The 15,848-nt window shown below is 48.5% G+C and overlaps 1 protein-coding gene across 6 annotated transcripts in view; it reads right to left on the bottom strand.

The window, feature by feature from the left end:
• Positions 1 to 9,490: 9,490 nt before the first annotated feature.
• Positions 9,491 to 15,848, bottom strand: part of LOC124307040 (uncharacterized) — a 41,642-nt gene continuing 35,284 nt past the window's right edge. For all 6 annotated transcript variants that reach the window (XM_046768337.1, XM_046768333.1, XM_046768335.1 and 3 more), the window contains 3 exons: positions 13,642 to 13,782; positions 13,399 to 13,536; positions 9,491 to 13,276 (listed from right to left, as the gene is read on the bottom strand). In XM_046768337.1, coding sequence (XP_046624293.1) covers positions 13,067 to 13,276; positions 13,399 to 13,536; positions 13,642 to 13,782 — 489 coding nt within the window. In that variant the 3' untranslated portion in view covers positions 9,491 to 13,066. The remainder of the gene's footprint in view (positions 13,277 to 13,398; positions 13,537 to 13,641; positions 13,783 to 15,848) is intronic.

The raw sequence follows: 15,848 nt of genomic DNA, 5'->3' as shown, positions 1-15,848 counted from the left end.
GTTTTGTTTGTTTGCACGACGGTGTGCATCCGTGTCCGATCGTGTTACACGAGGTTTCGGTATGTGTCCCCCGCGGGCCCAACAACTCAATAGCGAGCGCGCGGCGCGCCGGGCCCCGAAACGCGGCCGAAGGAATCGCTCGATAGGAGCTGCTAGGCTCGTCGGCTACCCAGGTAGGCAGGCAGGCACGGACGAGCGAACGAGCCCCTTTGCGTTGTCCACATTCTCACGCTAATTGGGCGGCGGGGCCTCCCTGTAATTTCATTAAGGGGCCTCGTGCCTGACGTGGGTTTAGGCTCCTTCGGAGGACTTCCTCGCTCTCCTCGGCTCCTCCGGCACCTTCGCCGGCCCAAATATTTGCCGGAGGTGATTTCACGGCTTCGCCCCTTCGCCGGCGATGCCGACGCCGAGATGACCTCAGCGCCGAACCGCGTACCGAGATTCACAGGACCCGCCGGGGTCTCGGTACGCCCCTGCATTGCCGGGGAACACCCGTTCACGATCGCCGTGTGGGGTCGCGGTCGGACTCGGTCCCAAACGCGATCAATGCCTCGGAGCTTTCGGCGGCTCTAGGATCTGCGAGGCAGACTCGACAATAGCTCGGCTTGAGAGGAAGTGCACTTGAGTGATCCGCAGATTCTTGCGGGCCCGGTGTCGATGGCACCTCGTCCGCGCCGGTGTCGGCTCGTGACTTTGAGACCGGCACGCAACAATGGACGATCCTCTCGCCGAGAGAAGCACCTCGGAAGGATCCTCGGCTGTCCTAACTAGATGCGATTTTGATGAACCGACTCCGCCCACGGCGTTCCCGGGCTACCCACGGGAAGCGGGACCACCGGACGGACCGGACAGGTAGGTCACGAAGCCTTCGACTATTCCCAGAGGGCGAGGTGAAACGCTTGTGTATCGGCACCCGGGCACAAAGCGGGGCTTAGCGCGGAATTGTGCTCGGCTGAAGGCTCCCTTAGAGAGCGTGAAATATGACTTCCTATTGGCAAGGAGTCGCAATCTCCGCTAAATCCCGTGCCTCTCTCGCCTCGCGGATTCCACGCGGTCTGAACAATGTACAAGCCGACGGTCACCGTGCATACAATTACTATTAGCCCGACTCGGAGGTTTTTGCTACGTTGTACACCAAGGCTTGAGAGAACCGACGTGCGACTCGGACGTGCCCACGCATTCGATCTGCTTGCTAACAGCGAGTCGACCGAAACGAACCCTTCCATTCGACAAACGCTCGTAGCTCGGTGTTCCCGATGCCGAATGTCCTTTTTGGCCCTCGGCAGGCAAACCTTGGACGTGTTGCTGGAGGCGTATTCGCGAAAGACGAGAAAGATTCACTTGCGGGTAGCAAGGTTCACGGTCCTCGAGAGCTGCGTTCCGTCTCTCCGACAGTCGGCGCGGATGGTTTCGGATGCACACCGTCGGTTGATGAGCCATGAAATCGCAATTTGTCTGCCGATTACGCGCGGAGATCGGCAATGTTTAAAAAGCGTGAAACGGGAGGGCGGGCCGTGACGCCGACTGTGGGACAGGCATTCCGAGTGTTTGTTTAGTGTGGTCGTGCAGGCGTCGTCTAACTTGAATTCGAGAGAGACCTTTCCTCGTCGCGCGGGGACCGTGGTAGCTTTCGACGACAAGCTCTAATTAGGGGGACAACCGTGCCAAACGTTTCGACTCCCGGCGCAGGAGTCTTTGGCTGCTAGTTGTTTGCTCTGTCATTCACCCGGGCAGCAAGGATTATCACACGGATTACGTTACACGGTGGGAATCAATGGGCAGGCAGTCGGCTGGTCCAAGGGATCATCCTTTTTTTAAGTCGGAAAAATTCTTCTCTCGGAATACTTTCGCATCGTGCTCAATGGGTTGCAATTCTTTCCGATAGAGCTGCTCAAAGATAGTCTGTTGCAAAAAAAAAGAAAACATTCAATTCCCTAAGCTGGAAGGAGAATTTGAATAGAGACCATGGAAACCATGTCGTAGGTCGAAAAAGCTCGCGCGAACTGCTGCTCCTTCAATCGCCGGATAATAAACTCTGGGGATAAGATTGGTTCCTCGTAAAAGCACGTATGAAATTCAGTAAACGATGATCAGGTGACAGTGTGAAAAATTACTCAAAGTAAAACACTATTGCTTAGGAAGATATGTGGAACAATTATAACGTTCCCGAACAGAAATCATTTGTTCTATTTTGTCAGGAGAATTTCGAGGGTATAATCGGAGTGAAACTAAATACAAACTAATGCCAGATCAGAGGATAAGGAGAAGAAGGTGGCGGAGTGACAGGAGAATAAAGAGAGGAAAAGAAAGTGAAAAAGAGCGACAGAGAGACAAGGATAAAGAGAGAGAAGATGAAGGTTTGAGAAAGCAGCGAGTAGGACAGTTCAAAAGAGATGCGCCAGTTTTGGTGGCTTTCGTATTTGAAGATAAATGATGAAGAGTGAAGGAGGGGGAGGGAGGGTGGAATGGAATGGCGGGATCACGGGAGGAGGTTGTCGGGGAGTTGTACGGTGCTCGGCTCTAAATCATAGGCCAAACAAGCCTATTGTCGTCCACTTAGCGTGTGAAAGAATGTTGGCAAATCTTAAGGAGGGGCTGCGTGGCGGAGAATGAGGACCCGACAATCGGCGGCGAAGACGGCAGGAGGAGGCGATGGGGAGGCGGGCGAAGGGCAGCAGCAGCCTACGTACCTTATATACCCGGGGAATATAGGTGAGAATAGTCGAATGGCCCTCGGCATTGTGTCTGTCCGTGTAAGGGCGACGTGTGTTCACGTGCAGGCTGCAGAGCTGAATGCGAGGACGCGTAGTGGCGCCTGAGCGTCGGGCCCAAGAATCGTCGACGATTCCGGGCCCGCCGCAGGTCCCAACCCGAAGAGCGAAAACCCCGAGGGTGCCATACGAGACCTGCGCATAGCCGCGCCGAGCCAACCGGCGCGAAAGGACTAAGAACCGCTTTTGCAGGGTTAGGAATTCACTTCTATTCTAGTATCCCCTCAAAGGCGGCGAAAACTGTTAGTTAAGGGCATTGTGAGGTATTTGTGAATGAAGCGGGTGAAGTGGCCCCGAGCTACGGGAGAGGATGGGACCCTCCGACGGCCCTCCCGGGAGCTTCACTCTCCCTGGAACCGCGTTTCCATTCAGGACCTCCGACGTGCACGAGCTACTAGCCACTGGCGTCGGCACCTTTCCGTTGTCTTTCGCCTTTTCTACACCTTCGGAGACAGGGACGACACTCGCTCCAGAAATTGGCACTATCTAAGCAATCAACGAGTTGAGTTCATTTGCAAGTGGCAAGCGCCGTTCACCCCACTTTCAAGCACTGACCATGTTTTTTTTACACCGTTACCTTTTCCACGCAAGACAAGTGATACAGAAACCTTCTGGCACATGGTTCTTTCGATGGTGTCGAGTTAAATGCGAGGATTGCTTTTCTGGTAAAAGAACAAAGTGTTTCCATCACGACGCATGATCTACATCCTAATTAAGACAGCTGTTCCTTGCGGAGGCGAAGTTGATGTTCTACGTGAAAGGAGTGAGAATATTTGATAATTCGTTTTTACACCTTGACGAACACGGAGTGACCGAGATCTCGCCCGGAGGAGTTGGAAGGTCAATTCCATCGGTAACTGTGAGATCGGGAGGTGATATACAATCAGACACCCCGGTTGGGTCGGTGATGTATTTGACGTGGGTGTCGGAAAAATTAAAGCAATCCTTTTACCGTATCGCCGGTGGTCCGGAGGGTTCGGGGACCGTCTCCTCCGGCGTTTCGGGGTCCGCGTTGTGAGGACGAGGCTCAGCGGTAACCGGAGCTGGCGGGATACAAATACTCGCGCATTAATAGAGAACCGCTAAAACTAAGAGGAACGAAGTATAAAGGGAGAGAGGGAGAACAGAGAGGCATCGGTATTGGGCTGGACGAACCGACGAACGGTCGGACAGCCGACGGACCCGCCGAGGTCCTCCAAAGAAATACGATTCCGCATTGCGGGGACACCGGGCGGAGAGGGGCAGAGAGAAATATAGCGGGAGCAGGGAGGTGGGGGGAGGGGGAGGGTTGGGACCCCCCACGGCCACGGGCGAAACTCGCACTTTCCCACGTGCGGGCGATCCTCTTTCATCCAGCCGCCAAGACGGTCTCACCTCGAGTCCGCGTACCCTCCACCTTGCCTCACCTCATCTTCTCCTCTTCTTCCCAAACCCTGGCGGACTTCGCATTTCGATCCTTAGCTTGTCTCTGGACCAAAGTCCCAGAGTTCCAGAATCCCGAACCTTGGCCTGCCGTACAAGCCGATCATCCCGTCCCGGGCATTGCTCAAATTCGCAGTCAGAGTACATACCTGATCCGTCAAAGCGTGGAAGCTTGATATTTCCTTAAAAAAATCCAGATTCGGTATAAAAATCACAATCGGACGATATTGTTCGGTGCTGATTTCTCACCTGGTTTATATGTTGGAGAGTTTCTTCGGGTCTTGATGAATAGCTTCACAGGTAGATATGGTTTATTCTTTTCAAGTTGACATTTACGGCCACTTTACGCGGACACGAATCTTTTTTGCCGATGACTCATTTCGAAACTAGCTGTAAATACGTCACGGAATCAGGTTGACGTTTCGGCTTCTCACACGTTTCAGTCATCGTATATATCGTTGTCTCGAGATAATCTCCGCGGAGCAGCAAACTGAAATAAAGGAAATAAATGGATGAAGTTTACGGTCCTTGATCAACTTTGTCATCGGTAATGGCTCAGCAGCTAATAAGTGAAACAAATTTTTTTCCACGATTATACACCTATAACTGCATAAATTAAGCATCATCTACCGCAATACGACGTTAAAAAGATGCGACACGTTGTCCATCGGCATAATAAAGCTATCGTCGCATCAGATTTTAATACCCAAAGTCGATTGCTGCGGTCATTCCCCGACGCTAAAGGGCGTGTTCGGTGGTTAGCTTTTCATTCCTTTTTTCTTTACATTATACAAGGATTTCACGTCACTGAATAGTGGCTAACCGTGGCTGAGGTCTGCTGTTAACATATTTCGGACAAATATCGGTCCGTTTCAGGCCAGATCTTGCGGGCAGGTTGGATCACGTTCTTTTTGGTCGTTGGGCGGGTGACGACACGACGTGATGTATAAATAGTACACCGTTGCACGTTCCGGCGAGGCGATGGAGGGCGCCTGCAGGAGTCGAACATGGCCCCTGAAAATTCCTGCGCCTAATACGACAAGCTGTTAGGAATTCCCAACGGCCAGGTCGCGCGTGTTGGCTGCAGGCGAACACCTCCGTCGGCCTCGAGATAGAACCGCGTCCTTCCGAGGATCGTTCACTAAATTCGCGGCATGTCTTGTTGCGGTTTGGCACATAGCCTTTAGACGGTACGGTAAGTTTGACGAGCGTGTCACCACCGGTGAGAAAGGCTTCTCGTTCGACCGTCACTCCGCGACTTTCGCAGGCAACCTACCTACGTGACGCAAGGTGAGACACTCCGTGTGCTTGGAAACAATTGTCGCTGTACCTCGGCTCGCTGCACAGACGATCCCTGAACGAAAAGGACCACATTTAACAAGCCGAGTATCACCCGAGTTATGAAGAGCATTTCCGCCGCTGGTCACTCCCAGACTTATTGTTAGTTAGCTCCGGGGCTTTTACCATTCCTTGACTTCGTTTGCGCCAGATTCGTTTGTTCATCGGGCGTATCAGCGAACCGTAAACGTGGTTTGCTCACCGATGGTCGTCGGAGATAATGCAACGCGAGTCGAGGTTTTGAATGTCGCTCTCGTCCGGTGATTTCCAACCATCCCAAACTGCCGGACTCGAAACATAGTTTCGAGGTTCTGTTATTCCCAGTTTATTACAATCCACCGGAACATAAAGAGAATTAGTGCAAAAATAGACACCGTAAAGCGGCAGAGACACAGTACCGGGGTGAGTGGCGGTTTGATTTAGGGTGAGCAGAGTTAGTCAGGTGACTATTACACGCTACCATCCGTATACTTTCAACCCCGTCAGTCGCCGCTGGTTTAGGGTTTTGGCAAACAACTAGCGACCCTCCGCACGGCAGTATAACAGTTTATTATCGCCGGGGCATTGTGGATCGTATAATTTTCAGTTGCTTTCAGGGACGAGGGGTGTGAGGGGAAGGGAGCGCCATGGCGGGGATTAGTTTTACAGCCTTTTGCCAAGTCCTCGCCGTTCACCTGGTCGGCTTGAGTGGGCTCGACATGGATCCATGGGGTAATCGATTTCTGCACCTCGGGCGTCGTTAGTACCTGTTCGATTCCCTGCTCGGAGAATACCGGAGGATCGGCGAAGCTACGCCGAGGAAGAGAATGCACCCGAGAAAAGAGCGGCCCTCTCGACTCCGGCAAGATCATCGTTGGTGGCTTGAGGATAGGCCGGGAGTCCTCGGGGGTTTGTCGAGGCGACCGGGTGACCAGGGTGACCCTGGCAGGCGTCTGGGTCCGGACACTATTACGCGGGTTCCTCTCCTCGGCGTTGGCATTCCAAAAGGAAGACCTTCCACAGCAGCGCGCGGTTGGACAATATGTAAATCAGTGGTTGTCTCTGGTCACGAAGTCGCGACCCCGCCGTCTGGTCACCTCGGTGTCCCGATAGCTCCGAGGCTCGTTCCTCGCCTTCTTCGAGGCCTCCGCCTCCCGGCGACATTATCCATGCATGGGAATTCTTTCGCCGTACGGTCTCGTATCGACGGATGAAGGGACGTGATCGACGCGTCGTTTCCGCCCTCCGCAGCGCTCTTATCGCCGCCTCGCTTAATGGCGCGGTGAAATACCGGAATGAGCCAAACTTGGCCTCCGACTCGAGCGCGTTCCCATGCATTTCGCGACTCGATTTTGTGCCCTGCGACGTCCCGACGAAGCTCCGGCAACCGGTGGTCGAGTCCCTCGGGTCGGCCCGGTTCGGGACTCTATCTTCGGCAATTAGCCACTAAAAGTGTTCACGTGTCCCCCGCTATCTCCTCCCCACCCACGCACAAAGCCATCCTCCTTATCGCGGTACAAAATGCATCTCATTGGCCCGCACCCCGCGCCGCCCTCGGAATCGTATACACGAATTTAAAAACTTAACGAAAAGTTAGGCAGCCTGCGCTCCGGCTTCGAGCCGGCCAAGGATACCCTGCAGGACCCGTCGGCGAGGACTCGATTCACGCGAGCGACGCCACTGTTGCCAACTAGTGAAATTTACATACCAACCTTCTTCCTCCTTTTTCTCTATTTCACTTTTTCGTTTCTCCTCGTTTTTCACCTTTCAACGTCTCCATCTCTCGCGCGCCTCCCGCATCGGACTTCTGGGAAGCGACGCCGTGGTTCCCACGAAAGGTGGTGCTTTTCTCTGAACCTCGGCTCTTCCTGTACAGCTCACGTATACGTATACAAACTTCAGGAGTACCTACTCCGCGATTTCCCAGATCTCTTCGGAGGTTCTAAGCTCCGGCAGCTCCCTTTTATGACGACTCAATTGCCTCTCGATCCTCCGTGCCGTGACATCTCAATTATCGCGATCCGCATTTCCTCATCCTTTTCCATTAGAGATCGACCCGTTCGTTTAGGAATTTTTTTTCGCACAGTGCAATCACGTTTCGGGGTTTATTGCGTGTGCGGTCTGAGCCAAGCCGGTCGGTCGCCGAGCGCCGTTTGTCCGTAGACGCCGCGCGGTGAGGAAAAAAATTGTTAGTGAAAATAAATCCTTGAAACGCCTCGCCAGGTTCGTGTGTTTTTCGGCGGGGGCGACAGAGTGTGTATAGCGGAGGATGAAACCTATTAGCTCAGCGCCGCCCCGCAATCAGGAGCAGTTAGGAGCCTCTTGAAAGACCTTCTCGGCTCGTGTCTTCCATCTCGTTCCTCGACCGGCTCGTTAGTCGTTTATCGCCCCTCTCTCTCCCTCTCCCAATGCTTTGGTATACTATGCAATATTGGTTGTGACACTTTTCTTATGCTCCACCTCTTGTTTTATTGGCGCAATCTATGTTCGGTGTAGTCTTATCATTTACCACTATTTTCTTGGTTGCAGTCTTATTGCTTACTTTTACTTCAGTTACTCATCTCTGTCTTATTTTATTCTATATTTTTACCCTTTTCTTCATTCACAGTTTCTCTTTTGATAATCTTGTGTATATTCCAACTGTATATAGATTGCACAGTTTTCAGGGGATCTTAGTGTCCCAGAAATTGAAACAAGCTCGATTCTCTCTCCCGCTTCCTCTTCTTTTCCTCCCGAGCTACGGTTCATGAGATATTTGTTCGTCGGTTGTCAGGTCGCGACACGCCGCAGGCCTCGGATTGGATTAAGCGACGACGCGTCGCGGCTGCAGCGGAGAAATATACGTGGGTAGAAACCGCAGTAGAAACGCGGCGGATCCCGGTTGCCCTTTTGTTTTCTCCTCGCATTCGGAGCCGCCGAACGGCGGTTACGCAGCTTTTATTGGAAGTTGTTTTTGAGCCATCGGCGGGGGCCGCAGGAATGTTACGGCCGGGAGGAAGGAGGAAAGCCTCCGGCGGAACCCGGGCACCGCGGCTAAACGGTCTTCCTCCACTCCTGCTCGGGGCCCGATGCGGGCGCACTGTCCTAATTACTGGAGGATCTCCTATTTTTCGGGCTGAAAAGGGGCTGAAATATTTCTGCCCGCGGGGCCTGCGGAACTCGCCGCGCGCACGTATCGCAGGTACGTGTACGTGCGATACGTATATAACCCAATACGTGTACAAGGCAAGGCTTTTCTCACTTACATCGCACATTTGCGTCGTCGGCTCGCGGATGATCCGCTAATTTTCACCGACGGCACGGGATGTACATACACGTATAAAAATCATCGGTGAGACGATTCCACGCCGGGAAATGGTCGGACGGTGCGCAGGGAGACGAGACGAGACGAGTGTGTGAGAGCTGGTGGGATGCAGGAACGTCAAACAAGAGGAGAGGGAGAGGAAGGGGGCGAAGAATCCTCATGAGAAAGTAAGTTGGAGTCAAACGAATGAGCTAAGACAACGAGCTAATAACTAGAATAAACACGGCGGCACGAGACAGAGCTCTTGGTTTTCCAGGCGATGATCGACGTCACACGCTGCACCTTGGCGTAAAAATACTTCCGAGCTTGTGGGCGTCCGCCTGTGTATACCTAGGTACCTGCCAACCTACCAGTTAGGCTCGTTTCCTCTCAAACACCATTCGCCGCAGACGCCGCCAAGAAACACCTCGAAGATAATATGAGAAACCCGCGGCGCGGTGAACCGATCATGGGAAAACCACATATAGAGCCGTGATATTTCCATCGTTCCTCCCACCGATCCGACGTTTTCACACTCCGTCCTTACTCGATTCGCTAAATTTTGAAAAAGAAAAAAAAAAAAAAACAGAAAGAATTCCTCCGTCATTGGAACTTTGATCGAACCGAACGAGGATAGAGACAGCGATTCGTGGAAATACGGAGACGTAAAGGGTTGAGGTAAAACTAATCACGGTTAGATGTTGAATGGTCTTTGGTTTTATATGATACAACAGATTGGGCGCATTTTTGTTCACCCGAATACATTCACATCCACAATCATTATATGTATATATATTTAACGTTTATGCAATTATGATAATAGTTTCTATATTGTCATAAGGCCTATCTGTCTATGTACAGCGTATTATGTATCGTTATTCGTAGGTATTACTATAGATGTAACGTAATTTCATATTACAGGTGTACGCGTCTGTCGAGTTAGTTTTCTATAATACGTGTGCCAATTTGCGTGTTCAATAAGTGGAACGAGATTGGCTGGGTCTTCAGTTTCAGGATCGGCCTTCGGTGTGAAACATGTTTCGATGAATAAGCGAATAAAAATTACAGATAATGAAAATACTGGCAATTACGTTGAACGGATTCTCAACTAAGAGATCTATCATCGCGAACATCTGATTTCTCTGCCTCTCCTCATTTTCCAAAACTATCACAGGAGATTGGAAAATGTGAAAGGAGGAGCCCAGCTGATCTGTTCCAAATATAATGTCGTAGTGAAATAGTTGACAATACAATTGTACGATATATATGTGTGTGTATATATATATATAGATATATATGTATATATACATTGTATATATGAAAACAAATGTTCAGTATCGAGCAAGAAATAATTTGCCAAGTTTGGTTTATAATGCGATAATGTAATTTATGTGCTAATTTATATTTGTATACCGATTGAATTTTCTCGTAGGAACATCGTCGTGTGGTTACCTATATTAGTCGCTAAGCAGGTTGCGTTGCTGCGAAATATTACCGAGTATGATAAATGATAATACGCAACATTTTTTGCTTTCAGAAAATATTAACGACTGAAAATTTTCATTCGACGCTATGGGAAAAAAAAATTAAAATATTAGTGAAACCGATGTGAGGTTTGTGCGTGACGTGATGGAAAAAGGATGACGATGACGACGTGACATTGTGGTATGAAACAAATAAGAATATCAATTGATAATTTAAATAATATTTCTGTTTAAATGTACACATAGTATAATAATACTTAATATTTCTAATCATGAATATCACAGACGCGATGATAAAAAAAATGTATGCGTATAAATTATGTTAATTGAAATGTGTAACTGATAAAATTATGTTTGAACAAGTATATATATATATATATGTATGTGCGCACAATACAAATACAATACAATACATATAGGAAAACATATAATACGTATAATGTAATTTACCGGCTAGTGTTAGTTTGTGGAATAAATAAATTGTGACGCAAGATTTCTAGTATAATGTATATGTAGTGTCGACAAATGTTGGCTATTTGTATATATTATGTATAGAAGCTCGTTTTTTGTGTTCGCTCAAAAAGGGTTTGAGAGAGTTTTTAATATTCTTTAAACTTTCAGATTATAAAGTCGAGTCACGTTTAAAAAAATTCATGCCGTCACGCTGATAAGCGATTTATATCACGCCTTATGAAGTAAATATAATTCTGTGATGATACAGTTATAAAAAGCTTGCGAAATTTTTGTGAAAAATAAGAAGACATAAAACAAAAATCGACGATAGATATCTGGAGTCTGGATCTCTGCACACTTCTCTGTATAGAGTATTTTAAGGAAGTGGGTGAATATAATTTCTATTGTTTGAGAAATTAGATTCGGATGTGAGACTGAAAAGCAGAGGGAAAAATAATTAACCTGCAAATAAAAGTTTGGCAGTTTTATTTTTCTTTATCCAGATATCTACCGTGATCTTATAAGGCAAGATTTGAATGACTCGTGGAAAATAGTTTCATACCAAAATATCATCATCGTCGTCGTCGTTATTATTATTGTTGTTATTATCATTTAAATACAGCTCGAGTGTAAAATATTTACAAATATAAAATAAATAATCTGAATAAATACAATATAATATTACAGTTAATTAATAAATATTCGTTAAGAGTAAAATCAAGAGATTTTCACGTCTTTCGATTTGTTTTTCCTTTTTCTTTTGGCCAGCTCCCGTAAAGCGATATTTTTACAGTCTCGATTTCTTTCTAATCTTTTACAAGTTTTCAACACAAGCCCTGTTCGTTTTCTACGTTCTTTTCTTTTCTTTCCTGTTTCCCTCGTATCTTTTTTGCTTTCGCTCCCAATATTCGCACACTCCTCAAGGCGTTAATTGTGCGGGGTAAAAATCGACAGAAAACAGAGAAACAAAAGAAACGAAAGGAGAAGTAAAAAAATAAGGAATACGGGCATCGAAATACCGTGCAGTTGTTCTTTGTTTTTGCTTTGTTTCTTTTATCAGGATTATCTGGCCATAAGTGCATCCCTGAGCACGTTGCGATGCTGAGTACCCGAATTAAAATAAGCATATAGCAGCATGCTTTTCTAATGTAAATGAATCTAGGATAATATTGAGGTAAGCGAATTCCGCCGAAATTGATTGACTTCGGTTTCGCCCTCCACGGTAGAAAAAAAAAATCATCCACTCTCAAGGTTTCGGATCATTTCGATAAAATGATAGAAATATACTCCGTAACTACTCTAATTATACCAGGTCCACCAACATAAAATGAGACATTTTGATTAAAAAAAAAAGGGGGAAGATCATACATCCTTCAATCGATATGGGTATAATGACGAGTATAGGGTTTGGTGGCGGGTATTGGGAATTCAAATCCTCTTCATATCCGTGTCGTCTTCATGCAAACTCAATGCAGTACGAACTACATATGTACGGTATAAATTTTTCTTACAATTATTCAATGATACGCGATTTGTATACGAATGACGAAAGTTGTGTAACGTTTTAGGTTAACTTTTTACTTTAATTTATAGTTTCTGATGTTTTTCTTTTTTTCTTCCTTTCGTTTTCTTCCCTGCCGCAGGAAACGATTTCCGTGTATCGAATACGTATGGTATACACGACTACTTTGTGAATAAAAAGTTTGCAATTTGCATGCATGTATACGTGTGTCGAACAGGTATAATATTACACGGGATGATACAAATCGCGTGTTAATTTCCAGGGGCGGAAGCTTGCATTCCGCGTATCGTGACGTACTTTGTTTTTCTATTCGATAATAAGAAGATTAGATTTAAAGAAAAAAAAAAAGAGAGAAAAAACAAAAACATCAAAATCAAATTCGTCTTTATAATTTTCGGGCTGTGTATGTTTTTCTCTGCATAAATGTCGATGCTTGTCGGTTTGAATAGTTCCGTTTCTGCCAACGGTTCGTAGTAAAAGTGTACAATGTATGAAAAGCTAAAAATTAAAATGAAACGACGATAATACAGAATAAAAATCGACCGATCCAGTTTTTCTCTTTCTGTGGTACACTGAAAGCGTCTTCGCGATACGGATTGATAATGATTTCGGTGTGTATGCATGTATGTGTGAATATATGTACGCGTTTAAAATCTAACTATGAATTAATGTCGGCAGAAAACGCCCTACCGATGTTACTTCGGGCGAGGAGGGTTTCCCGGTAAGGTAGAAACTCGAGTTTCTTCAAGCTCCTACCGAAGTGAGCAAAACGCCACCGAGTCGGCCTGCGTTGATTTTCACCCGATCGCCACCCTCAGGATCGAAGACGGTCACCGAGGTACTCGAACACCTGAATTATGTACTGGAGCCCGTTCATGTAGTCCCGGAATATGACCCAGTCCCGAACGGACCTCGTGCTCTCGTCCTTGTACCCTCGGATATCCGCCCCCATAACGGCGCGGGTAACGTCCGGCCGCGGTTTGACTCCGCGTTCCACGAGCGCCGCTTGCAGCTCGCACAAAACCTGATGAACAGAAACGTGGAAACGGGAGGTTATAGAAGCGCCGATTTTAGGGTTGAAAACGCTTAACCCGTCCCCGAGAGAGAGAGAGAGAGAGAGAGAGAAAGAGAAGTGCAAACGCTTACCGTGCGAAGCTTGAACTCGGTGTCCGCAAACTGCTTATGAAATTCCGAGTCGTTGTCGTTCTGGTCCCAGACGATCTGCTCCAATCCAACCGCGAATGTTTGCATATACGTGTAAGCGTCGAGCAGCGCTTTGTCGAGCTGAAATCGAACCGCATCGGTGAGTGAAATCGGGGGGAATAGGGGGCGAAAAAATTCAGAAGGGCTGAACGACGGCTTGATCAGAGATCGCGAATGCTAACTCACCTCCAATTTCTCGAGGTCCTCCTTGGCCAGGGGTTCGTTGAGTTCCTTGGGTATATCCTGTTTACTCGGTAGCCAGCTGTAGCGATACATTTTCCAGTCGCTGTGGATCTTTGCGAAGGTGGTACGGAAAGTTTTGTTGAGCTGGAATGAAAGAATGATAGGGGGGGAATTTATAACGAGAATAAAATCGAGGAGAAAATAGTCAGACGGACAGAATCGAAGGTGAAAAAAGCTCGAGCGTTCGGTCGTTAGGTACCGTAGACTATATCTGCAATAAACTCGCGTGATTCCCTGAGCTGTTGGAATAGAAATCCCTAATGCGTCTGACTGACGGCTGCCCCGCAGCTAAGGAAGGCCTCGCTTAACGATTTCCGAGTAACTTCCCGGTACGAGACTGCAGTCGAACAAACCATCCGAACCAACCGAACTCAGTTTCAGTTTTCCCGGGTGAAAATTTTCTCGTCTAATGTAAACTTCTCGGGTTCCACACACGGCGGTTACTCACCTACCGCACATTCTACGTATATTTTTTCGGTCTCCGTTACGTCAGGCTTCTCCGTTAATTGGTGACTAAACCTTGTTCCCGCCTGACTGTAAGACGAGGGAAAAATTCGCGGAGGATTTTACGTTCCGAAAATCTCGGTCCAAGTTCCTGGAAGGAATCTGGAAATGTTTGTTTATACCGCTCCGCAGCTGATCATATACAACATACATGTATCCAAACGCACGCTCCGAACGATCAGTCCGAAAATTAATTGATTTTGGCGGTTAGGCGGAACGCGCGCAGTTATTACCGAGGATCGGAAAGGCCCGATGATTTACGGCCGGTGCTAGAAATAATACCTCAATGCGCAAAGCCGATTTGTCCGGACAAAGGGGCCTTGCGGAATCGTCGTCGGTTTTGGCGGTAAAACGTATCGGAGACGTCGAGCAGGCCGAGTGACCGCAGCTGGTGTATTTATTGCAGAAACCCGCTGACGCGAAATTATAATCGTAAAACGCGTGCGGCACAAGTCGCGGCCGGAGTCATCGCAGCGCTATGACGCGATCGGAGGAGGCTTATAACGTGTAACTTTATAGGCCGCAACCAAAACACCAAACGCCGGTTCCCAGGGCTCCAAATCGGGTCGGCCGTCTGCCCCTGGGTTACGCAATCGGCAATCGTAACCGTAACCGTCGTCCAAGAGTCGCGGGTGTTGATTGTTGTCATTACGAGTGAGATAAGCCGACATGACGCTGCGCATCGGCAGCCAGCTGGCATCAGGCTGCGGTCGATCGGTCACGGTTCTTGTTTCAAAACGACGAAGGATCGATCGGGTACGAAATTAGATAACAGTGGATGTGCGAAGAAACGACGAAGAAGAAGAATAAAACAAGGGACGAACGAAATGGAAGATGAAATAAAAATAAAAAAAGATAAATGAATGAAAAAAATCATTCGCGGAGTTCGCCGATTTCTCCTCCCGGCGCGAAAGTAACAGGTTTACCGGTACCTCTGGAACAGGCGACGGAACCGAGGAATATCGACGATGCGTTGGTACGAGACTGCGGTGTATCCGGTCCGCGAGTTAGTATGCAAGTCCGATCGCCGGTGCGCCGGCTCCTTCGACCCGCGCAAGGAGGGGCAGCTTCCGATTCTGATTTATTGGAATTCACCACTTCCGATATTTTACGATTCCCGTGAGTGCCGGGGGACCCATACATCACATCCGCGGCTCCGGGGCGCCTCGACGATGGTTTGGCCCGATTCGAGCGCACCGGTCGATTGAATTCAAACCACGCGTTCGTTCCCAGGTTCAACGTGAGGTGTCGGATCGCGGTGCGGCTCGTCGTGTCGAGGTGGACACCTGTGCCGGACAGGCCCTGCAGCATCCGGGTTACGTCACCCGGACTCGACACGTGAGAGGCGAGGGCCCCCTCCGATGTTTTCGAAGTCAGCGGATAACCCGATATTGTATCTCGGGATCGCGAAAGCTCCGCTTTATCTACACCCCGGTGACGAGGATCGCGACACCCAAGAAGCCGCAGGTGCGGCTGGGTCATATCGCGGGATGCAACCACCTATATCCACCCATCCGTCCATCCGTTGGGCGACATGCCGTCTAGTCTCGGCGTTACGTCATCGCCTTCGCGGAACTCGGCTCCGCGTTCCGTCCGCTCGATCGACGGATCGATCCGACTATTTTCCTTCTCGTATAACCTGCTGT

The sequence above is a fragment of the Neodiprion virginianus genome, chromosome 6 (assembly GCF_021901495.1).
Source record: "Neodiprion virginianus isolate iyNeoVirg1 chromosome 6, iyNeoVirg1.1, whole genome shotgun sequence".
In the NCBI taxonomy this organism is placed as follows: Eukaryota; Metazoa; Arthropoda; class Insecta; order Hymenoptera; family Diprionidae; genus Neodiprion; species Neodiprion virginianus.
The sequence above is the reverse complement of the archived record's forward strand: the minus strand, read 5'-3'. Positions and strand labels throughout refer to the sequence as shown.